Source organism: Callorhinus ursinus, unplaced genomic scaffold (assembly GCF_003265705.2).
Source record: "Callorhinus ursinus isolate GAN/ISIS: 27379988/994484 unplaced genomic scaffold, GSC_fseal_2.0 scaffold9, whole genome shotgun sequence".
Taxonomy (NCBI): domain Eukaryota; kingdom Metazoa; phylum Chordata; class Mammalia; order Carnivora; family Otariidae; genus Callorhinus; species Callorhinus ursinus.
In genome coordinates, this window is record NW_027397071.1 from 6039778 (window position 1) to 6065273 (window position 25496).

Here is a 25496-nt window from a genome sequence, read left to right on the forward strand (position 1 = left end):
CCATTGTATCTAATGTGTCTTTTGAGACCAATATTTCCTTATTATTATTACTTTTAATTTTTATTCAATTTCTTTAAACTAATAGAAAAACACAGTTCACCCATTTCTCCCACCCCCAGCTCTTGCAACCACCAGTCTCTTTTGTGTATCTATAAGCGTGGTTTGTTAGTTTTGGGTTTTTAATTTTTTTTAGATTCCACATATAAGTTCACATTTTATTTGTCTTTTTGTGTATCACGTATTTCACTTAGCATAATGCCCTCAAGGTCCATATATTTTGTCACAAAAGGTGAGATCTCCCAGTCCACAGCTAACATCATAGTGGTGAAGAGCTGAAAGCTTTTCCTCTAAGATCAGGAACAAGACAGGATGCCCATTTTTCCACTCTTATTCAACATTAGTATTGGAAGTCCTAGCCAGAACAATTAGGCAAGAAGAAGAAATAAAAGGCATTCAAATCAGAAGGGAAGAAGTAAAACTGTTACATTTTGCTGATGACATGATATATCATTTACAAAACCCTAAATACTCCACCAAAAACAGTGATAATAAACGAATTCAGTAAAGTCACAGGATACAAAATCAATGTATAAAAATCTGTTGCATTTCTCTATACTAAAAACAAACTATCGGAACAAGAAAGAAAACAATGAGAATATACCACTTGTAAATATCTACGCACCCAGTGTAGGAGTACCCAAATATATAAAGCAAATATAAACAGACCTATAGGAAAAAATAGACAATGATACAATAATCATTGGGAGCTTCAGTACCCCACTTTCAACAATGGGTAGATCATCCAGACAGAAAATCCTAAGGAAACATTGGACTTGAACTATACTTTAGACCATATAGAACTCACAGACACATAAAGAAGATTCTTTCCAACAGCAGCAGAATACACATTCTTTTCAAGCACCCGTGGAAACATCTCCAGAATAGATCATTTGTTAGGTCATAAAACAAGTCTTAACAAATTTAAGAAAATTGAATTTATTTCAGGTACCTTTTCTGACCACAATGGTATTAAACTAGAAATCAGTAACAGGAGGAAAACTGGAAAATTCACAAATATATGGAAATTAAGCAACATACTCTTGAACAACCGATAGGTCAAAGAGGAAATCAAAAATATCTTGAGAAAAAAAAAATCTTGAGACAAATGAAAATGAAAATTTTTATACATTAACAATGAACTATTGAAAAAGAAATTAAGAAAACAGTTCCATTTAAAATAGCATCAAAAAGAAAAAAATATTTAGGAACAAATTTAACCACAAGGGTGAAAGATCTGTACACTGAAAACTATGAAACATTGATGAAAGAAATTGAAGAAGACAAAAAAAAAAGGAAAGATATCTTATGTTCATTGATTGGAAGAAATATTGTTAAATGTCCATACTACCCAAAGTAATCTAGAGATTAAAAGCAGTCTATCAAAATTCCAATGGTATTATTCACAGATGCAAAAAAAAAATCCTAAGATTCGTATGGAACTACAAAGAATTCCAAATAGCTAAAGCAGCCTTGAGTAAGAAGAGCAGTCGGAGGCATCACACTTCCTGATTTCAAATTATATTACAAAGCTATAGTAATCAAAGCAGTATGATACAGTCATAAAAGACACATAGATGAATGGGACAAAATGGAGACCCCAGAAATATACCCATGCTTACACAGTCAACTAATCTTTGGTAGAGGTGTCAAAATACGTGATGGGAAAAAGAGTCTCTTCAGTGATGTTGGGAAAACTGGATAGATATCCTCATGCAGAAGAATGATATTGGACCTTTATTTTACACCACACATAAAAATCAACTCAGGATGGATTAAAGACTTAAGTGTAAGACCTGAAATTGTCCTAGAAGAAACCAGGGGCTCATTGGCCAAGAGTTTTTTGAATTTGACAAAAAAGCACAGACAACAAAAGCAAAAATTAACAAGTGAGACTACATCAAACTAAAAAGTGTTTTGCATGGCAAAGGAAGCAATAATGAAAAGGCAACCTATGGAATGGGAGAAAATATTTGTAAACCATATATCTGTTAAAGGGTTTACATTCAAAATATATAAGGAACTCTTACACCTCAATAGTTAAAAACAAGTAATCCAATTAAAAATGGACAAAGGACCTGAACAGACATTTTTCCAAAAAAGATATACCCAATGGGTATATGAAAAAGGTGTTTAACATCACTAATAATCAGGGAAATGTGAATCAAAACCATAGTGAGATATCCCCTCACACCTGTCAGGACTGTTTGACTCTTATCAGAAAGTCAGAAGATAATAAGTGTTGGTGAGGATGTAGAGAAAAGAGAATTTTTATATACTGTTGGTGGGAATGTAAACTGGTATAACCATTATGGAAAACAGTATTGAGGCTTTTCAAAAAATTAAAAATAGAACTATGATTTGATCCAGCTGTCCCATTTCTGGGTATTTGTCTGAAGGAAATAAAGGTCCACAAGGTCTTTGTCTGTTAGAAAATAATACATTGATATTTTTACTTTAAAAATTTTAATTTCTAATTTTGTTTGTAGCCAAGATAATTGTTATTCCGATGGATATTATGCATGTTTCAAAAATTAGTGTATGTGTGTTCCAGAGGATTATTTTTTTCTCTGAAATGTCTAACTTTCAAATTTTGATTCCTCCTTAGATTTAATTTTATTACATGTAGGGTTTTAGAACATTCTTCTCTAAAATCTATAGTTTGTAGTTGAAATGGATAGAAACATAGGATCTGCTTAAGAGAAATTAGCCAAATCTATTTAGTTAAACAGAACTAAAGATCAATACTGGCTCAATGTCTGAAATAGGGAAATAGCAAATGGCTGTAACCTTTAATTTTTAATTTAATTTTAATGCTTAAATACCTAATTTTAAAAGCTGGATTAGCATTTACACATGTTGAGTATAAAATTAAAATTCATCTTTTAAAGGTTTTATTTATTAATAGTATTGAAACAAAACTGTTAGTCAAACCAGGAGTTTGAAACACAAAAGATAATTCACAAACTTACTTTTAATTTGAGGTGGTAGAAGACAAAGGCCCTGAAAGGATTCTTTCTTCATGCCCTGAAAAAAAATTATGATTAGATTTTTGGTTAAATGTGGTAGATTGGCCACACACTAAATTTATAATCTCTCCTTTCTGAGTTACCACTAAATTACATGAAAGAAATCCATAAAGGGGTTGTATAAAATGAATGCATCCATAAAGTCAAGGAAAAAGATTGAGGAGGAAGATGTCAGTAGTAAAGGAATCAACACATATATGGAAGATGAAAAATGAATGGAAGAGAGTGCTAGGAGAGCAGGGGAAAATGCCAGTTGCCCTGCAGAGCTCCCCAGAAAGGCTTAGGACTTGAATTCACCAGGTTTCATGTGAGGCAGTTAAATGGGGGATTGAATAACTTTGTATACGTAGAGATTGAACCTTTTGTCTTCTCATCAATCCCTTAAAGATGGGCAACAATGCCCTTATGAAGGAGACTGGTGATGTTTCTTAGAAAATTCACTGGAGAAGGGTCTGTGGACACTGAAGGGCAGGCAAGAATCACGATACTAAAAGCAGAATTTTGAGCCCCTTGTTTTAATCTCAAGACTTCCACCACAGAAATCTTTAGCCTTCCTAACCTTCAACCAAGGTGAATACTGGAAAATTCTTTGAAGAGCCTTGAATGACCCTACAAAAAATGCCTCCAGATATTGACATTTGGTGATTCCCTAAAGCTGGTTGATTACTCTGCAGTGAAATCCCAAGTCTATAAGCTTTGCTCATATACATAGAGCTTCCAATAAGTTTTACAGACTTTCTGTTGAAGTAAAACATGTTCAGTAAATATGGGTATACTTATGCATATATAACAAAATTTTAAGTGTAAAGGTTGAGGAATTTTCTCAAACTGAATGTAACCATGTAACCAGCATTAAGATCAAGAGATAGATAATTAGCAGTACCATAGAAGCTTCCCTTCCATACTCTTCCAGTCACTACTACCAACAGAGGTAGACCAGTATCCCGACTACTAGTGCTATGGATTAATTTTGCCTTTTTGAACTTTACGTAAATGAAATTATACAACACATACACATTTGAGTCTAATTTTTTTTGTTCAGTTTTATGTTTGTGAAATTCATTCATGTTGCATAATTGTACAACACCACAATTTATGCATTCTACTGTTGATGGGCAATATCTAATTATTGTCACTGGGTAGTTTCCAGTCTGGAGCTCTTAGAAATTATTCTTCTGTGAACATTTTGTACACATTATTTAGTGAAATACATACACATTTGTCTTGGATATGTACCTTGAAGTAGAATATTGAGTCCATCAGGTTTTCAGTGCTTCATTCTAATATATAAAGAAAGCAAGTGATTATTAGGTATTTGAATAAATCCTCCAAAATAAAAAGAACAGAAAGAAATGAACTCAAAGAGTCAAAATGAAAAATTCAATAGAACTTGAGGAACTTTCTAGAAAGCAGGTCAAAAAGACAAAAGAGGTAAGAAATAGGAAAGTTAACAAACTGAGGGTTGCTGTAGTGGTAGGGGGTGGGAGGGATGGGGTGGCTGGGTGATAGACATTGGGGAGGGTATGTGCTATGGTGAGTGCTGTGAATTGTGTAAGACTGTTGAATCACAGACCTGTACCTCTGAAACAAATAGTACATTATATGTTAAAAAAAAAAAGATAGGAAGGGAAAAATAAAGGGGGAGGGGAAATTGGAGGGGGAGACGAACCAAGAGAGACTATGGACTCCAAGAAACAAACTGCGGGTTCTAGAGGGGAGGGGGTAGGGGGATGGGTTAGCCTGGTGATGGGTATTAAAGAGGGCACGTTCTGCATGGAGCACTGGGTGTTATACGCAAACAGTGAATCATGGAACACTACATCAAAACTAATGATGTAATGTATGGTGATTAATATAACATAATAAAATTAAATTAAATTAAAAAAATAGAAAATAGGGAAGTTAAACCTGAGAAGGGGAGAAATATAAAAATAAATTACAAGAAAACTTCCCTAGAGCCACATAGAAGGGATTCTCAGCACAAGAGATGTAAAAGACTCATATCCAGGCATATCATTATCAAATTTCTGAACACCATGAATAAAGTGAAGATTCAGAGGAAAGGAACAATTGACATTCAAAGGATCAGGAATCAGAAAGGCATAGAGTTTGTAACAGCAACATTGGAAGCTAGAAAACAGTAGAGCAATGTCTTAATTCCTGAGGGAAAATTATTAACAACTTAGAATTGTACACTCTAGTGTAACCTTTTATTAGGCATAAGGGTAAAATGAATTCATTTTCAGACATGCGAGGCTTAAAAAAGGTATCTTCTGTAACCCCTTTCTCAGGAAGCTTCTGAAGGATGCACTCCAGAAAGACATGGGATGTAAGAGCTAGAGATTCACCACAGAGGTGAAGGGAGTTGTCAGGGTGTTAGTGAGAAGTCCTGCATAGAGAGCTAGCTGTGCAGCCAGTCCCGAGAACAATCAGTCTACCAGTCTGATTGCAGCAGGAAGATAGAAGTTTCTGGGAAGGGCCTTTCCAGGAATTTTTTTTTTCAAGAAAAAAAGACTTTGATAAATTTTCTGGCATTTGAGTATTTGGAAAATGATGTTTTAGCTGACTCCATAGAGTGAATTAGGAGAATATAAAATATAGCTTACAGGGAACAATATTTCATAGTGATCATATCATAACTACTAATTACTGATTTATCAAAAATTAATGTAACTATTGCAAGGATTTATGTTTTTGGGGTGGAAGTTAGGATGTGGGGATTAGTTGTGTAAGAGAGCTAAATTCTCATATGCGGTATTAGGAGTCGGTGGATTATTTCTAAAATCAATAAATTAAAAAATGGCAGTATAAACATATTATTTAGAAGTATAGAAGTAGGGGCACCTGGGTGGCTCAGTCAGTTAAGCACCTGACTCTGGATCTCAGCTCAGGTCTTCAGGGTTGTGAGTTTAAGCCCTATGTTGGGCTCCATGCTGCATGTGGAGTTTACTTAAAAAAAAAAAAGTATGGAAGTAAATAACAAGAGAACCGGTTTAAAAAAAAAAAAAGATGAAAGTTATTTGTTTTTAATGACTGAAACCGGAAGGAGAGGAGAGGGGATGAAGGGACTATTATTTTGTACTTCCTGATCCTTTGGCATTGTTGGATCATTTTAAAAAGTGATAAACGTATATTCTTGCATTACTTGGTAAACTGCAAACTAAAACATTAATGATAAGTTATTTTAAGGAACATTAGGATTAAAGTGTCCCCAGTAAAAAGGTGTCAGATATAGAAAAAAAGAAATGTAAGTTTACCTTTTGTATTTAAAAGGGCTTTTTACCCTTATCTCTGGTTTGGTTTTGTTTTATACTAGGGCTTCAAAAACAAACCAAAAAAGATGGGTCACATAAAACCAGACTTGATTGATGTTGACTTAATCAGAGGTGAGTTCTAAAGTTGGTTTGTTTCTTATGTATTTTATTATATTATTTCATAGTGGTGCTAGAGATTCTTTTTTAGATATCATCCCTGTTTGACGGTATACTTTAATTTCCAAAAGGAATATTCTTCCTTCATCATTCAGGCCTTGGGATTTTTTTTTCCCTTTGCTTTGGTTCTCTGTAGTTATATAAATCACATTAGGATGAAAGAGGGATGAACTTGGAAACTACTGTTGTGTAATTGAGAAAAATATATTGTATAACATTTGAGTCAGCCTGACTTATTTTCAGCTCCTGTCTTAGTGATTGAGGCAAGAAGTTATTGTATTTAATGAACATCTAAGAGGATTCTATTTATTTATTTATTTATTTTTTTAAGATTTTATTTATTTATTTGAGAGAGAGAATGAGATAGAGAGAGAGCATGAGAGGGGAAAGGGTCAGAGGGAGAAGCAGACTTCCTGCCAAGCAGGGAGCCCGATGTGGGACTCGATCCCGGGACTCCAGGATCCTGACCTGAGCCGAAGGCAGTCGCTCCAAAGGCAGTCGCTTAACCAACTGAGCCACCCAGGCACCCGAGGATTCTTTTTAACCAAACAGGTTGTATGGTGATTTTTGCTCTCAGCTGTTTTTAATACAGTGTTACAAGTAGGCATTAATATAGTATATGTAAATGTTTGATGTTTTGTTTTATTGTATATTTAAAGGCTCAACATTTGCCAAAGCCAAACCTGAAATTCCATGGACATCTCTGACTCGGAAGGGGCTCGTTCGAGTTGTGTTGTTTCCATTGTTCAGCAGTTGGTGGATTCAGGTTACCTCTTTAAGAATCTTTGTTTGGCTGCTACTACTTTACCTCATGCAAGGTAATGAGAAGGGTGGAATAAACTGTGACTGTTTCTCTTTGCTGCTTTTGCTATTAGATAATGCAGACTTTACTGTCCTTACATTTACCCGATCATTTGAGAGTTTAAAATGCAAATAAATGAAAGGATACACACCATTTGGAGATCATCTTAGATTTATTTGCTCACAGAGGCAAACACAGTTGTCTAACTCATCTTTCTTGAATTTCTCTCCACCTGTCTCATTGGCCAGGTCTTTTCAATCTTTGTTTGTGTGACCTTTGAATATTGGATTACCTCAAGGTTGGACCCTGGATTCTCTCCTCTAAGTACTCTCATCAAACCCCATTGTTTAAATATAGCTGATAAACTGGTGATTCTCAAATTTATATCTTCAGGCCAGATCTCTGCTGAACTGCAGACTTGTAAATCTAACTGCCTGCTTTCAGGCATTTATGTATAGAGATTTATTTATTTATTTTTTAAAGATTTTATTTATTTATTTGACAGAGAGAGAATGAGATAGAGCACATGAGAGGAGAGAGGGTCAGAGGGAAAAGCAGACTCCCCGCTGAGCAGGGAGCCTGATGCGGGACTCGATCCTGGGACTCCAGGATCATGACCTGAGCTGAAGGCAGTCGCTTAACCAACTGAGCCACCCAGGCACCCTATGTATAGAGATTTAAAAGGTATCTTGAACCTACCATATCCAACATGGCAGTCTGGATTTTTTTTCCCCCCCACTATGGTCTACCACACCAGCATCGCTTTGCCTGGACCACTGGCATAATGTCTACTCTGAGCCTCCTTTCTATCAACTATTCTTTTCACACCAGTTAGAGAAATCTTTTACAGTAGAATCTGTATCATGTCATTTTCCTGCTTAAAACCCTTGAGAGACTTCTCATTGGCCTTAGAGTGAAATCTAGACTCCTCACTGCAGCCTGCAGGGCCCTCCATGATCTCTTCCCTGCTGGCCTCTCAGAGGCCGCGCCCTATTCCTTGCTTGCTGGAGCGAGCCTTTTTCTGTGCTTTGCACTGAGCTCTTCCTTCTGTTTGAAACAATCTTAAGGCTTTTCACATGGCTATCTTTTTTCTCATCTTTAGGATCTGAGCTCAGAGGGAACTTTCACTGAGAGGCCATCCCTATCTATACTTTCTAAATAGTCCTACCGTTCCCCAGGAATCTATTTTAATTTCTGCATTACACAACTACCTGATGTTGGCTTTTCTCTTCTCACTATGTGCAGGAGTCCAGCACATTATCTTTACCACTATATAGCCACTGCCTACCAGGAATACTTTTCGAAATGGGACCACATATGCACTCTGGTTATACCTGAACAAAAAGACATGAATTAGAACAGAGTAGGTGAAGGTTGGGTTAGGGTGGAAGGATTTGGGGTGATTTTTGTTTTCTTTTATCTGTGCCGGGTTTTTTTTTTGAGTTGTTTAATAAAGTTATAGAGGGAAAGATAAATGTATGAATTCACATCTATAAGTTTAATTTTCTAAAGTTGTGACAGTGCTGTCCAATAGAATTTCTATGATGATAGAAATGTTCTGTGTCTGTACTACCCAGTCCTATGTGGCTGTTGAGGACTTGTAATGTGAATGGTGTGGGTAAGGAACTGAATTTTTAGTTTTATTTAATTGTAATGAAATGGCTGTCATTTTTAATGGCTGCATCATATTCCATCATATGGATACACCAACATTTAAAATAATCATTTTCATGTCTATGTCTCTTACCATAAATACTTTTTATAGCTACTTAATATTCCATTATATAAAAGTACCATAATTTATATAACTGTTCCCATATTGTAAGCATTTAGATTGTTCCTGGGTTTTTTTTCCTATTAATAATGCCATCATAAACAAAATTTTTCATATTTTATATTACTTCCTTAGAATTCTCTGAAATTGAATTAAGAGATCAAAGAATATAAACATTTTAAGGCTTTTAGAACATAAAATGAAATTGCTAGTGGCACACTTCTTTTGGAAAGTAGTGGATGAGGGGTGCCTGGGTGGCTCAGTTGGTTAAGTGCCTGCCTTTAGCTCAGGTCATGATCCTGGAGTCCCAGGATCGAACCCCACATCGGGCTCCCTGCTCAGCAGGGAGTCTGCTTCTCCCTCTGACCCTCTTCCCGCTCGTGCTTTGTATCTCTCATTCTCTCTCTCTCTCAAATAAATAAATAAAATCTTAAAAAAAAAAAGTAGTGGATGAGAGTGCCTGTTTTACCACAGTCTGACCAGCATTATTATAATTTTAAAGATTGTTACCTAATTGGATATACAAAAAAATTGTTTTGCTCATTTAGTCTACATTTTTTTGGTAGCTTATAAAGGTGAAGTTAAATATTTTCCACATGTTCGTTACTGAAGAATTTCTTTCTTGTTGAGATATATTAAATTATATACATTAAATTTTCATATACACCATGGTCTATTTCTACACACATATTCTGTACCATCAATTTGTCTTGTTATTCTCATATCTGCACCACATTTCTTTAATTACTATAGTTTAATATGTGGTAGCATTGAGCAGAAGTATTCCTCTAGTATTCTGCTTTTCTAGTATTTTCTTAGGTGTTTTAATTTGCTTATTTTTTTCCAAATAATTCAGAATTATTTTATCCTAATCAAAACAAAGAAATAATTTGGAATTAGACTGTAATCCCCCCTTTCCCATGAAGATATAGATATATTTGGGGGAAATGGGAAGAAAATTGATATATCTCACCTTCTAATCAAGTCTTCTGTTATATCTCTCAGTAAAGCTTTGTAGGATTTTTATTTCTTATGAGGCCTGCTTAGATCTTAAACTCAAATTTTTTTATTGTGGTAAAATACATATAACGTATAATTTACCACCTTCACCATTTTTAAGTATACAGTTGGTGGCATTAAGCCCACTTACATGGCTGGGCAACCATCACTACCATCCATCTCCAGAACTTTCTTCATCTTTCCCAACTGAAACTGTACCTATAAAACAATAATTGCCTGGTTCCCTAATTCCCTGACCAAGCTCAGGCCCCTGGCAACCATTCTATTTACTTTCTCTGTGAATTTGACAACTCTGGATACCTCATATAAGTGGAACCATGTAGTATTTGTCCTTTTGAGCCTGGCCTGTGGCACTTAGCCTAATGTTTTTAAGGTTCATCCATACCCAGCATGTGCATTTCCTTCCTTTTTAATGGTGAATAAGAATCCATTATATGTATGTCCCCTATTTTGTTTATATATTCATCCATCAATGGACCCTTTGGTACTTCCACATTAAAGTAAAATATTTGTTTTTATTTTTGTTGTTGCTCCTGCAGGTATGACACTGTTTTTGTTGTGTAAATTTCAGCTGGGTTAGTGCTATTACATTTGAAAGCTACTAGTTTATGTTTAAAATTGTTATAACCAACCAGTTTATTAAACCCTCGTTAATTTTAATAGTTTTTCAGTGCTTCTCTCACATTTTCTAATTATACAACCATGTTGGCAAATAATGAAAATCTGGTCTCGTCCGTTTTCATACATTTAATTTACTATTATTGCATTAGTCAACATTTTTGGAGCAGCATTAAGTAATAACAGTAAGACTGATCACCCTTTTGTTCCTGATTCAGTGTCTTCCTTAGTATGATGTGTGTTGATTTCCTCTTTACTATATTAGGGATATATTTTTATATTCCTAGTATTTTAGAAGAGATTGGCATGTAAGATTAATTATAAATCAGGAACATTGATTTTTTTTATGGAATGCTTTTTCCCTATAGGAGTTGGCCAAACTCACAGGTTAAATGTACAGCCCTTCGTAAGACTCCTCTCACTTCAGACACCAGCCTCACTTTGGGAGTCCCCAGGGCTACCCTTACTTCTGACCCACTGGCTACAGTTTTGAAGGTCCCCTACTGATTCCTTCAATAATTCACTAGAATGACTCCCAGAATTCAGGAAAGTGCTATACTTACAATTACAGTTTTCTTATACTAAAAGTTTTATTGTATGAATTAGAAGAGATGCATAGTTTGGGAGGATTCCAAACAGGAAGTTTTCATTATCGTCAGGGATATGGTACCCTTTCTGCCATGATGAGTAGCAATACTAACAGACCATTGCCAATCAGGGATGCTCACCCAAGCTTCGGTATCCAGAATTTTTACTGAGGGTTTATTAGATAGGCATAACAGTTGAGTCATTGGCCAAGTAGCCAACTCAGTCTTGAGCCCTCCTCCCCACTCTGTCCCAGAGGTCAGGCTGATACACTGGCTCAAAGCCTCAACCTTCTAATCACATCCGTAGTCACCTCATTGGCATAAACTATCTGGTTTGGTCCAAGGGGCCCACTGTGAATAACTTCCATCACTTGAGAAATTCCAAGGATGTAGAGGTTACCTCCCAGGAATCAGGGACAAAGTCCTTTTATGCAATTGTCAATTGAGATAATTTGTATATATGTGACCCAAATTACATGTTATTAAATTATTAGATTAAATCATTTCAGTCAACAACTATGTAAGTGCCTACCATGTCTGTACATGTACATGTATTGTTTTATCAGGGCTCTGAGATAGATTTTTCCTTCCAGCATAAACCCTGCATACTCTTGGTGATTTATTCAAATTTATGTTGATAGTATTTTAGTTACTCATTCAACAAATATTAAGTATCCATCATGTGCTAGCTATAGCAGTGAGCCAAATCGACAAAAATCCCTTCATTCACGGCGCCTGCTTTTCAGTAGGAAATCTATATCCACATTCACAAGCCAGCAAGGCCTGTGGTTTATTGTTTGGGTGCTGTCATTGTTATATTTGGGTGATAGGGTGTTAGGGCCTGAAATGAATTGGCTAGCTTTTTCTTCACATAGGAATAGTTTATATATCACAAGAATTATCTTTATGTTAAAGTCTGAAAGAACTCATCTATGAAATTGTATCTGGATTTTTTTGGATGTAATTTTTGATGTTTTCCGGTGTCTTTCACCATTGATTTCTTTGGACAGTTCATATGCAGTCACCTGGGTTCAAATCCCAGCTTTGCTAATTGCTACTGGTACAAGTGTGGGCCTTCGAAAATACCATTCCTCTGAGCAGAACAACACTTCCTGGTGTGTATCATACAGCATCTGTTTTGTGGTGGGGAGCCTTTTGAAATATCTAGATTATTATACTGCCAGGAAAGCAAATCCTTCAAACACATTATTCTTCTCTTGCTCTGTGGCCTAAGGCTTCAAGTTTTCACTCAACTGATGTGCAGGTGGATTCCACTGTAGAAAATTATGTGCTTTTAGCTGGTACGTTTTAAATCGATAGATTTTTGTAGCAATAGTTTGTGCAGTCGCTAGGATCAGATATAAAGACGAGCCTTTATGTTTTACATTTTGAAACCTCTTCTTTTCAGTTATAGCACTCGTGTTATATTTTATGATGCCTATTGTGAATGTAAGTGAAGTACTTGGACCCTTGTGCCTTATGTTACTCATGGGAACTGTCCACTGTCAAATTGTTTCTACTCAGATAACAAGGCCATCGGGAAACAATGGAAATCGGAGAAGAAGGTAAGATGAGAAATTACATTTGTAGTTGTGTATTTTCTGGGAGAGGCATTGTACACGCTTACAAAATCTTTGATGAAATTAATAACAAATCTTCCTGTTTTGCATGTCTTTTAAATTATTTTGTGGCTTTCGCTTTTCTTCCCAATGACAGGAAACATTTTCATGACCTTTTAATCCCAGGTGTGATTTTGTCATTCAGTACAGTTGTTTAAGAGGAAAAATCTGACATTATATTGTACTTTATTAAAATTTACCTTAAATAGTGATGTTGAAAACACATTCTTCAAAATACAGTCTCAATCAAAATTTGGTGAAAATTCACTGTATAAAGAAGGATGTTAGTACATTAGGTTAGTGCTACTAAAATTTTTACCTTTTTTCAATGGTACATAATAAAAATGGATTTCCAGGTATTCTGAGCTTTTAATAGAGATGAATTTGACATTTCTACACATTGAATTCACTTCATGTTTTTATTGGTTATGTGCTATGTATGATTTTGGAACTGTTAAAGGTTTTAATTTTTTTTTTTAGGTAAATATAGGTATATTACCTTCCAAAAGTTATATTATCATTCCTCAGAATATCTGTAGATTTTTGTTCCCCTAAACAGTTACTAAAGAAGATTTTTTTTTCATTTGGTGTGATGAATTTCAACATATTTATTCTTATTTTTGAATGTTATTTTCAAGACTTTTTTTTTACAAAAAAGGATTTCTTGAAAATTCTGTTCAATTAATTGAATGACTTCTAAGGAAATCACATGTGATGCATCCCATTGTGATTTATAAGATGTATCTTTTAACTGCTTCATGTATCAATCAAAGTGATCAGTTGCTGTTATTTTGTGTTCTCTGAAGTGTGTCCAATGCATAGATTTCTGCCATTCATATTTAAAGGAATTGTTCCTTCTGCTAGTGGTGTTAAGTGTTCCTAAAAAGACTCTCAGTCATATGTGCGAAAATTTTCTTCTAGTAATATTTTGGAATATTAGTTCGATTTCTTTAAATATTGAACAAAATGATAGCATAGGACTCTGGTTTGGAATCCAATTTTGCCCTTTGGTCAGAAACATTATTGCATGATTTACCCTCATTATATGAAATTCACTATACTTCATTTCACGTCGTAACCCATTGGTATCATTTTCTGTAGGGATATTTAGGGCAGAAATATAAAAGTTCTTGAATAATCTGAAGTTCATTTTTTTTTTTTTTGGTAGAAAATTACGGAAAACTGTCAATGGTGATGGGAGCCGAGAAAATGGAAATAACTCCTCTGATAAAGTCAGAGGAGTGGAAACTTTGGACTCTCTTCCCCTTATTGGCAGTTTTTGGGAGACTCTCTTTGGCAACAGGTGGGAAGTCTCACACTGGAATGTTTACTTGATTTTATAGTCACATCAGTGTTAACCTAGTATGTAATCTAAGTAGGAGAAAACAGTGTAAGCATATTATAATTGTGGTGTGAGCATTAAGGGTTCTAGAAGGATTTGCTTCCTCCAGGTGTCTCCACTGTCGGTCAGATTACCCACAAGTCCAAGAGTCTACCATAAAAGTTTCATTCTGTTTGATCTTTAATGATATTTTAGATCACAAGTTTACAGAAATATAAATACTTGGAAAGGGTAAATATTTTAAGCCATCTCAGCTAACATCTTGAGGGGAAAAAAGAATTTTAAAAAGATCAGGTATTATTCAGTGTGAAAGCTGATACCTCTTTGGAAATGGGGTGCAGGAAGCTGGTGTTGATGGTCTGTAGGACAGAAAGGGAAATGGATCCAAGACAAATTCTGTCTCCTTCATGATTTTACAGTGTCATGACAGCACTAGTATGACTCGAAGAGGTACTTATTTTGTCATATATTAATGACTATGACTCAAAAATAAAGTGCTTTTGCCACTCCTTTTTTGAAGATGAAGTACATGTTTCCCCCACTTTCCAAAAGTCGAGTGTTCCTATGAAACCTTTCGTAGGCTGAAATGGAATAAAGTGAAGAGGCAGTTACCATGAATTTACATGGAAACATTTTTGAGCCTTCTCAGATCCAAAAAATAGCCTCTCTTAGGCTTTTCTGATACCTTAGGATGCATCTTGCTAACGGATGCACAAAAGAAATTGAGACACAGCACAGATGCTCACAGCTGCAGTTGAAAGCTCTGGGGGCCAGTACCATGCTGTCTTGGTGATCACAGCTTTGTAATATAGCTTGAAATCGGGCAATGTGATGCCCCCAGCTTTGTTTTTCTTTTTCAACATTTCCTTGGCAATTTGGGGTCTTTTCTGATTCCATACAGATTTTAGGATTGTTTTTTCCAGCACTTTGAAAAATGTCATTGGAATTTTGATCGGGATGGCATTGAAGGTATAGATTGCTCTGGGTAGCATAGACATTTTAACAGTGTTTATTCTTCCGATCCATGAGCATGGAATATTTTTCCATCTTTTTGTGTCTTCTTCAGTTTCTTTCATGAGTGTTCTGTAGTTCCTAGCATATAGATCCTTTACCTCTTTTGTTAGGTTTATTCCGAGGTAAAAAAACCATAAGGTATGGTTTTTGGTGCTATTGTAAATGGAATCGTTTCTCTAATTTCTCTTTCTACAGTTGCATTGTTAGTGTATAAGAAAGCAACTGATTTCTGTGCATTGATTTTGTATCCTGCCACATTACTGAATTGCTCTGTGAGTTCTAGTAATTTGGGGGTGGAGTCTTTTGGGTTTTCCACATAAAGTATCATGTCATCTGCAAAAAGAGAGAGTTTGACTTCTTCTTTGCCAATTTGAATACCTTTTATTTCTTTTTGTTGTCTGATTGCTGTTGCTAGGACTTCTAGTACTATGTTGAACAATAGTGGCAAGACCTCTTACACTGTTGGTGGGAATGCAAGTTGGTACAGCCACTTTGGAAAACAGTGTGGAGGTTCCTCAAAAATTTAAAAATAGAGCTACCCTATGACCCAGCAATTGCACTCCTGGGTATTTACCCCAAAGACACAGATGTAGTGTGTCTTTGGGGTAAAAAGAAGGGCCATATGCACCCCGATGTTCATAGCAGCAATGTCTGCAATAGCCAAACTGTGGAAAGAACCGAGATGCCCTTCAACACATGAATGGATAAAGAAGATGTGGTCCATATATACAATGGAATATTACTCAGCCATCAGAAAGGATGAATACCCAACTTTTACATCAACATGGATGGGACTGGAGGCGATTTTGCTAAGTGAAATAAGTCGAGCAGAGAAAGTCAATTATCATATGGTTTCACTTATTTGTGGAACATAAGGAATAGTATGGAGGACATTAGGAGAAGGAAGGGAAAAATGAAGGGAGGGAAATTGGAGGGAGAGACGAATGATGAGAGACTATGGACTCTGAGAAACAAACAGGGTTTAAGAGGGGAGGGGGGAGGGGGGACTGGTTAGTCCGGTGATGGGTATTAAGGAGGGCACGTACTGCATGGAACACTGGGTGTTATCCGAAAACAATGGGTCATGGATCACCACATCAAAACTAATGATGTATGGTGACTAATATAACATAATAAAATTAAAAAAAAAAAGCTCTGGGGGCGTGGCTTGATGCTGAGATGCTGAGTGTAGCTCCCGGGCTGAAGGAACTCCCAAGAGGCCACCCTGGCTGCTGGCGAGCGTGCTGCAAAACAAATGCCGATTGCTAGTTTACTTTCCACCTTTTCTCATGAAAGCAAAAATCCTCCTCAGAGTTCTTCTGGTTAGCAAACACTGGTCCTAATGTAGGTCTTTCATAAAAGCAAACTTTTATTTTGCTTTTGTGAACTTTTGGAAAAAGTGGGGGATGCCTGTATATTCACATACTTTTCTAAAGCTAGGTTACACTCTTCAGTTTGGGTCCTTTGTGCTGAATGTTGTGCTGCATACCAGGCAACCCTGTTCTCGGTGATTTTACTGTCTAATCAGATGCAATCACAGCAATGTAAAAATATCGTAAGTAGTTACCTGCTGACTAAAGGCCATGCAGTTCAGCAGACGGAGTGATTATTCAGGGGGGAAGTAGTCAGCAGGAGTCATGAAGGAGTCAAGAATTGCTGGTCTTTGAAGGACAGAAGAGGGAAGATGTTTCTCTGAGTGGCATAGACAGGGGATGTGAGTTAGGCATTGGCACTGTGTTTGAGAGGGAAAGTGAAGACTGAACCCACTTCCTTGCAAAACTGAAAAGAAGAGGCTTACTCTCAATATTAATTGGAGACTAGAGATACCTGTATTCTGGCTTCCTATACCCTTAGGCAAGCTGGAAGCCTGAAAAATGTGGTGTCTGAATTTTCTTGATTTCCAGAATAACATACAGTTGACCCTTGAGTGCAGGGGCTAGGGGTGCCTGTTGACTGGAAGCCTTACTAGTAACATGAATAGTTGATAAACACATATTTTGTATGTTATATGTATTATGTACTGTATTCTTACAATAAAGTGAGCTAGAGGAAAAGGAATGTGATTGAGAAAATCATTGGGAAGAAGAAATACATTTATAATGCTGTACTATATTTTTTGAAAAGATCCACGAATAAGTGGAACCTGTGTTATTCAAGGATCAACTTGAATTCTTCAAAAGCAAATGATTTCATGAAAGATAGTACTTTCAGAAAACAAGCTAGTAATCTTTTTTTTTCTTTTTTAAAATTAGGATTAAAAGAGTAAAATTAATATGTAACAAAGGGACTGAAACTGACAATGACTCAAGTTGTCTGCATCCTATCATTAAGAAGAAACAGTGTCGACCAGAGATTAGAATGTGGCAAACAAGAGAGAAAGCAAAATTTTCGGATGGAGATAAGTGCCACAGGGTAAGATTTAGATGATTATATATATATATATACACATATGTATATATAACAAAATCTTTTCTTTTCCGTGTAAAATTTTGCTGTTCTTAGACTCTGCTAGAGATATCAGATACTAGGTTTGTGTAATTTGTCTTAACAAATAAGTGAAATGTAAAACCACAGGACACGAAAAGGAGAATAACACATGAAGGCTATAGTTTATTCTCTTAATTTCTAGGACTAGAGCTTGTTATTTCAACAGCTGCTGATCCAGCCTTTAGCAGTAGGCTGGTAGGTTTCATCAACAGATCAGTGTCGAGGCCGCTGTGTTGTATTCCAGAGATGCAGTTAAGAATATATATGATAGAGGTTTGGGAAACTATTTTCTAGGTGTAGCAGAGATGTTCTATTTCTAAAACTACACTTCCATTGTATAGTCTTGAAATATTTTCTCATTTGTTAGACTGTGGTGTTTAGTCATTATAAAACTAGCTAATATTCTTGAGCCATTACTGCAACCAGGCGCTGTTTACACGTAGTAAGTTGTCTAATTGTCTCCACAGCTCTGTGAGATAGGTGCTTCTATTACCATCACTGTTCAGATGAGGAAGTGGAGCCTCAGGCTAGTTACTTGCCTCTGGTTACATCACTAGTAAGTGGAAGGCCCGGGACCCAGATGCAGGCCTGTGCTTCTAACCTCTACGTAATATGTCAGGGAGCCTGTTTAGTTCCAAGAGAGTTCACTGTTTTTCTTCATTGAGACCCAAGTAATATATAGGCCTGTTCAGTTTTGGTTTACTTTCATCATTTCTTTGTTTTACATGCTTTTTTTGTTTTCATATGTGCAGCTTACTAGAGTATTTTGGGCTGTCCCCTGTGAAGAAATTGCTGTTCTCTTTGTAGGAGGCTTTCAGGCGTCTGGGTAATGGGATTTCAGATGATCTGTCAAGTGAGGAGGACGGTGAAGCCCGGACGCAGATGATGATGTTGCGCAGGAGTGTGGAAGGGGCCTCAAGTGACAATGGCTGTGAAGTTAAGAATAGAAAATCAATACTTACCAGGCACCTAAACACTCAGGTAATTTTTGTTTGTGAAAGTATCGGCATTAACTCCTAAATCATTGAATAGTAACGAGATATTGGACATGTTTTCCTTTTGTTTGTTGTCTTCATTTTTGGCAGGTAAAGAAAACCACTCCCACGTGGTGTCACATTACACGGGATTCGGATAGTCTGGTCGAATCGGAATTTGAATCAGCGGGCTTCAGTCAGGTAATGTATCCTTTCGACAGGTCCCTGTTCAAGGCCTAGTCCCGAGTGTAATAACTTCATCCATGGCTTCTTTAATTGGTTGTCCTAAAGTTGTGCTTATATTTGCCTGGCCTCCCCTGCCACCAACTGTCTGTCTACCTATCTGGAAGCTTTCATGTGGCTACTCACCCCCAGAAAGCGAAGGAGCTCTGTTTCACTTTGACTCTAATCTTAAAAGCATCCTGGATGAGATGATGCTCAGCAAGAGCTTCCTCAGTCCCCAGAGGACCAAAAGGCTTCCTAATATTTACTTGGAATATGAAGCTTATTCTTAAGCATCATTCCTTTGTTAAGTGGCACTAATGCTGATGAAGACAGATTTTTGAGAAAGGACCCCTGAGAGGTGGGAGCAGCAAATCTCGTGATGCGGCTCATGGGCATATTGTCCATTTGGAAGGTTATCATTCAGAGGTGAGCGGGATAGATAGTGGTAATGTGATTTTTTTTTTTTTTGTTTCGATTGACAAGGCCATCAGGGTTGTGGAAAAACTTGCGTATTTATGTTTGTACTGCAGAAGAGCTGCATCGTGCATCCTTTTCTCGGTGTGACTGTCCTTTCCATGTTTGGCCAGGTCCCTGGGATGTGACTAGATCTGCAGTCACACTCACGGTATATAGAGTAGGGGACACTTTGGGAATGTCAGAAGGCTTGGCCACACCTATATCCAGGGTAGATCCTTGGGATATGCTTGCAGAGGTCACTGTCATCCCAGGGAACTTGAGTGGAACCATCTCATGATTTGGCAAAAACTTCTTAGAGAGAGTCCTTTTAGAGTCCTGCTTGTTAGAGAATCATCAGAATTCAACATTGAGATGTTAAAATGTATTATTGTTACATGAAGCCTTGTGGGGGTCAACTTAAGAAAGCTTGCCAGCCATCACCACAGATAACTTCTTTTACTTTTATTTCAGATATATGATTGCTTTTAAAAATGAATGAAAAAAAATATAGTTTTGGTGTTCTGTTTTCCTTGAAAGGGCTCTAGGTCGGGCATGAGTGGTGGCTCTCGAAGCCTCAACATGTTGAGAAGAGACTCGGAAAGCACCCGCCATGACTCGGAGACAGAGGATATGCTATGGGACGACCTGCTGCATGGCCCAGAGTGCCGGTCGTCTGTCACCAGTGACAGTGAGGGGGCCCATGTGAATACCCTTCGCTCAGCGACCAAACGTGACCCCAAAGAAGATGTTTTTCAGCAGGTCTGTAAAGGCGATGGTAATAATAGCCAATACTCACTGTATTTACAGGCCAGGTACTGTATTATCTCATTTGACCTTATCATAATCGTATACGGTAGATACTATTATCATCTCTAATTTAGAGATGAGGAAATTGAACATAGTCTGTAAGTGAAAATGTTGGGATTAGAACTCAGTGGGGAGTACTCTGGAGTTGCCCTAACCTAAATTTTTCTTCATAATACTTTTTCTCATTATTTTCCTTAGAATGATCCTTAATGTTCATTTTATGTGAGCAGGGTTGTTTGGTCCATCAACCTCATATTTTTGTAGACATCACGGTGTTATATATGAATTACTAAGAAATGGCATTGCTTGGTTCTCTAATACTGTAAAAACCAAGTGATGCTTTTAATTTTAGGATTTATATTAATATCACAAAATCAGGTAGTCTGGAATTAAGAGATTCCTTAGAAGGTATTTGAACCTTACAACTGAGGTAGGAATTCTCACGTGGTAATAATAGTTACTACTTCCTGGGACTATTGTGATAGATCTAATGAGGTAATAAATTGCTTAGCACAATGTCTGGCAAAGAGTGAGCACCCAATAAATGTTAGCATTATTATTTGTACCCGATCAGATGATCAGTGGCCTCTGCTTAAATACTTCTAGAGCTGGAGTGATTATTACTTCATGAGAGAACTTTTTCCGCTGCTGGATAGATTGAATGGGTAGAAGTGGTTCTCAAATCAACATTTCAGATGTTTGGTGGCAATGATCATGATTTCTTCTGTTTTGGTTGTTGTTCTTTAGGCTAAATATTTCCACAGTGATTTATAAATACTGGGTGGTGGATATTCATTTGTTGAATTAGTGAATTTTCTTGACTCTAGGGTACCACTGATTTAGGTTACACATTTTCATGAAAAAAAACTTGCCTCATTAGATGTATTCAATTCTTTTTTTTTTTTTTTTAAAGATTTTATTTATTTATTTGACAGAGACAGACAGTGAGACAGGGAACACAAGCAGGGGGAGTGGGAGAGGGAGAAGCAGACCTCCTGCCGAGCAGAGAGGCCGATGCGGGGCTCGGTCCCAGGACCCCAGGATCATGACCTGAGCCAAAGGCAGACTCTCAATGACTCAGCCACCCAGGCGCCCTAGATGTACACAATTCTTAAAGACTAACCAGAAACAACATACACTTTCTCATTAAAGCTTCAAGCCTTTTTTCTTTCAATTTTGCTATCAAAGCTTGAATCTAAATATTCTTTACATTCAGTCTGAGGATTCATCTAAATTACATTAGCCCTCAGTAGTTATGCATAGCATCCTGATGATCTTGACCTTCTTTGCACTTTTGGGATTTTCAGCATAATTTTAAGGCCTACATAAGGTAATCTGAAACTCACCATATCAAAAGGAATTCATCATTTCCCAATTCCCCTACCTACCCTATTCTTCTTTTATTCCCCGTATTTTTGAATGCCACCACTGACCATCTGATGCAGAAACCTTGGAGACCCCACCCTCCCCAGCATGTTTCTAATCGGTCCTCACATCCTCTTGACTCCACTGAATAATATCTGTCTGTCTACTGGTGTCTCCCCTCCTTGGGGCTGTCTGGATCATTAACAGCTTCTGTGGGCTTGCTCCCTTCATCTGCTCTTCCATACTGCAGCCGCGATGATGTCATTCCCCTTAAAATCCTTTAACTGCTATTTCCCCCCATTGGGATTATTTGCTTCTGTTTCTTTATTTGCTCTGATACAGTCTCATCCCTGATCATTCCTCCCCCTGCTCTCACATGTTCTACTTTACCACAGTTGAACTTCTTTCAGAGCTGTACCGTTCCCCATGTGCCTCTGGCTTATTTGCCCGGAACACACTTTTCTCTGATACTCGTTCCTCTGGCGCACTCCTTTTTCTTTTTCCGATCTTGGCTTGAATGATACTTCCCTAGGAAGCCTTTCTCATTTGCTCCTGAAGCCCTCTTTCCTTCCCTTATCATGCCATGTAGTAACTTTATTGAATCATGTTTCCATCAGTCTGTAAGCTCCTTGATGTCAAGGATAGCGTCTATCTTGTTCTCCATTGTATCTGTGGCACATGTTACATAGTCGGCACTTCATACATTTTTTTGGCATCATCAATGAATAAATCAATAAATGTTCATCAGCATTATGCTAAGCATTGTAGTAGAAAGAGAAGAAATCACCATGTGATCCTTTTTTTTTTTTAGAAATTTATATTTTAGTTTGAGGACAAGATGATTATAGGGGAAGTAAGTAGAGGACATTAGAAAAGTAGCATATAATTACATGCTAATTTGTCTGGTATAGACTCTAAGGGTCTTTAATTTCAGAGGAGGGCAGAGTAGTGAGGCTTGTGGCGATGAGCTGACTATATTGGTGAAATGGGACTTGAGTTGGTACTTGAAGAATAAGAATTTGTATGGCAGAAGGAAATGGTGCTTTTTTTTTTTTTTTTTTAATCTTGAGCTTTCTAAACCCTCTGAGTTTTCTATGCTTTTCTGTGCCTGATTAGGCCAGAGAAAGGCTTAACTCCTCAGTCATTCATGTAACATGTAAGGCCTATTAGCAGCTCTCCTACCTAACTTGCTGCCACCTCCGGTATGGTCACATTGCTCTAGAAATACTTTTCTCCTTAACATGCCACGAATACACCAAGCTTAGCCTCACTTCCAGACCTTTAGACAGGGAAGCCACCTTGAAGATTCTGGAGTCCTGCTTCCCGTCATCACAGAAGACATTTAGCCTCTCTCCAGGTAAGAAATTGGCTTACTGAAGAAGAAGGGACCAGAGATGAGCATCATGGAGGCAGCCATGGGCACGACGAGCTCTGGGAAGGAGAGAGTAGAATGATGAGGGTCCAGCACTGGTGAATGTGGCCTGAAACTGAACAATGGGGGAGAAAGCCAACGGAGGAAAGAAAGAAGGGTGGATGGAAATAGTTTTATGTTTTTCTTTTTAGAACCACTTATTCTGGCTTCAGAACTCAAGTCCTGCCTCTGATCGAGTTAGTGCAATCATCTGGGAAGGGAATGAGTGCAAAAAGATGGATATGTCTGTGTTGGAAATAAGTGGCATCATCATGAGCAGGGTAAGATTTCATGAGTTTTCAAACTTTTCAGAAAAGCTGTTTTAATGATCAGCTATTTCACAGGATCTATTCAGTGATCAGAACACTGACTCTGCTTCTGAAACACAAATATATATTTTCTTAGTTTTGTAGTTAGCATCTATACTTGGTAGTATATTTTTGTTATCTGTTACAAAGTCCTCTGTGAACATGATCAATTATTCACGTACACTCTGCAAATATTCCTTATCTCAGTCAAGCCTGATTTTTAATGAAATCAAAGAGTCATAAATCTGTACTTCTTTTAGCTATAAAACAGATTTAGTTTTTAATAATCTAAGTAGTACTTGGTAAATACTGCTTCGTAACTCTGTTTAACTGTGTAATAATGATAGGCATTTTAAATTAATTCCCAGGTTAATGCATATCAGCAAGGAGTAGGTTATCAGATGCTGGGAAATGTCGTCACCATTGGATTAGCATTTTTTCCTTTTTTACATCGACTTTTCCGTGAGAAGAGCCTTGACCAGCTAAAGTCCATTTCAGCTGAGGAGATCATGACTCTCTTTTGTGGGGCACCACCTGTTACACCTATTATTATTTTGTCTATGATTAATTTTTTTGAACGATTGTGTCTTACTTGGATTTTTTTTTTCATGATGTGTGTGGCAGAGAGAACATATAAACAGGTCAGTATAGAATTAAGTAGAATTTCTTGCCTCTCCTTTTGTGTATGATATTCCATGGAGTTGACTTTGTTCTCTTGATTAGTTCTCCCTCCAAAAGTTAATGTGAGCAATGAAGGATTGATGAGTGGGCTTTTGGTATTTGTGCGTTAAACACTCGTGATATTGATTATTCACAAATGACATGTTGTAATCTGGCATTTTGCTGAGCTCATGTGTAGGAGTAAGTGGCTTGGGCAGGGACTGAGCCTAGCAGACTGCATAGCACCTGTGCCTCAGTGTGCCTTTGTGCTTGTTCACTCGTAACATATGTAGTTATTCCCTAAGCCAAAATATTTCAGTGGGAAATGGTCAAGTGAGAAATAGAGTTATTGAATTTTGATTAGAATTAGGATTTGAGGACTTGATATCTTGGTGATATGTGCAAAAAACGTGATTTTGAATGGAAAGTCTAAACCATAATTCTGTATAAACATTTGTGTTTCTGAAGTTGGGGATTCACAAAGGTCTCCCAAGAATATTCCTTGAAAATGTCAAGAGTGTACCATATTATGAGACATAGATTACAATGGGATGTGCTTTGGAAGCAACAGGGTCATGAGCTGTTGACTTGATCTAAGTGATCCCTGATTAGAATTTCATCCTTTTATTATTGTTTATATACTGGGAATATTGTTTACAATTATATAAATATATACACAGAGACACACATGTACCTTTTACTTTGTGATTTTTTTTTTTAAACCTCCTCCAGAGATTTTTATTTGCAAAACTCTTCAGCCATATTACCTCTGCCAGGAAAGCTAGGAAATATGAAATACCTCATTTCAGACTTAAAAAAGTGGAGAACATTAAGATATGGTTATCACTGCGTTCCTTTCTAAAGGTGAGTTTCATTTGACTAACCATAGAGTGTGTGCGAGAATATGCAGGAACCTGCTCACTGAAATTTGCTGGCAGCAGATACTCAGTGGGCACTGTAGTTAAGTTCTATGCACTGGACAGATTATATCAGTGGCCGACAGATGTGCTGGACTCCAAGTTGGAAGTGATCTATCTGCTGAGTTGGTAGAGGTCAGGAAAAAGAGCTTAGAAAGGGAAAAGACAATTTAAATTCCTAGGGCAGAATCATAAATTGAAAGTTGCATCTTTCTCTGACATTTTGGAAAATATTCCAGCTGAAAATACATCAGTGAATCACTCACACCCTTAATTTGGAACAGCATGAATTTCAGTGTTTAAAGTTAAACATGTCCAAAATGTGTTAAAATCCTATGCCAGAAACTTCTTCTTTTTTTTAATTAATTTTTTTATTATGTTAATCACCATACATTACGTCATTAGTTTTTGATGTGGTGATCCACGATCCATTGTTTCCGTATAACACCCAGTGCTCCATGTGGTACGTGCCCTCCTTAATACCCATCATCAGGCTAACCCATCCCCCCACCCCACTCCCCTCTAGAACCCTCAGTTTGTTTCTCAGAGTCCATAGTCTCTCATGGTTCGTCTCCATCAGAAACTTTTTTTTT

At 37.1% G+C, this 25496-nt stretch overlaps 1 protein-coding gene across 5 annotated transcripts in view; it reads left to right on the forward strand.

Moving 5' to 3' along the window:
* PHTF1 (putative homeodomain transcription factor 1) overlaps positions 1-25496 on the forward strand; it is a 47081-nt gene that overhangs the window by 14778 nt on the left and 6807 nt on the right. For 3 of the 5 annotated variants that reach the window (XM_025872452.2, XM_025872454.2, XM_073896115.1), the window contains 11 exons: positions 6403-6472; positions 7177-7335; positions 12727-12883; positions 14106-14240; positions 17546-17705; positions 18588-18761; positions 18866-18955; positions 19973-20194; positions 23171-23299; positions 23695-23967; positions 24719-24850. In XM_025872452.2, coding sequence (XP_025728237.1) covers positions 6403-6472; positions 7177-7335; positions 12727-12883; positions 14106-14240; positions 17546-17705; positions 18588-18761; positions 18866-18955; positions 19973-20194; positions 23171-23299; positions 23695-23967; positions 24719-24850 — 1701 coding nt within the window. The remainder of the gene's footprint in view (positions 1-6402; positions 6473-7176; positions 7336-12726; positions 12884-14105; positions 14241-17545; positions 17706-18587; positions 18762-18865; positions 18956-19972; positions 20195-23170; positions 23300-23694; positions 23968-24718; positions 24851-25496) is intronic. The other 2 variants (XM_025872456.2, XM_073896116.1) reach the window with 2 other exon arrangements.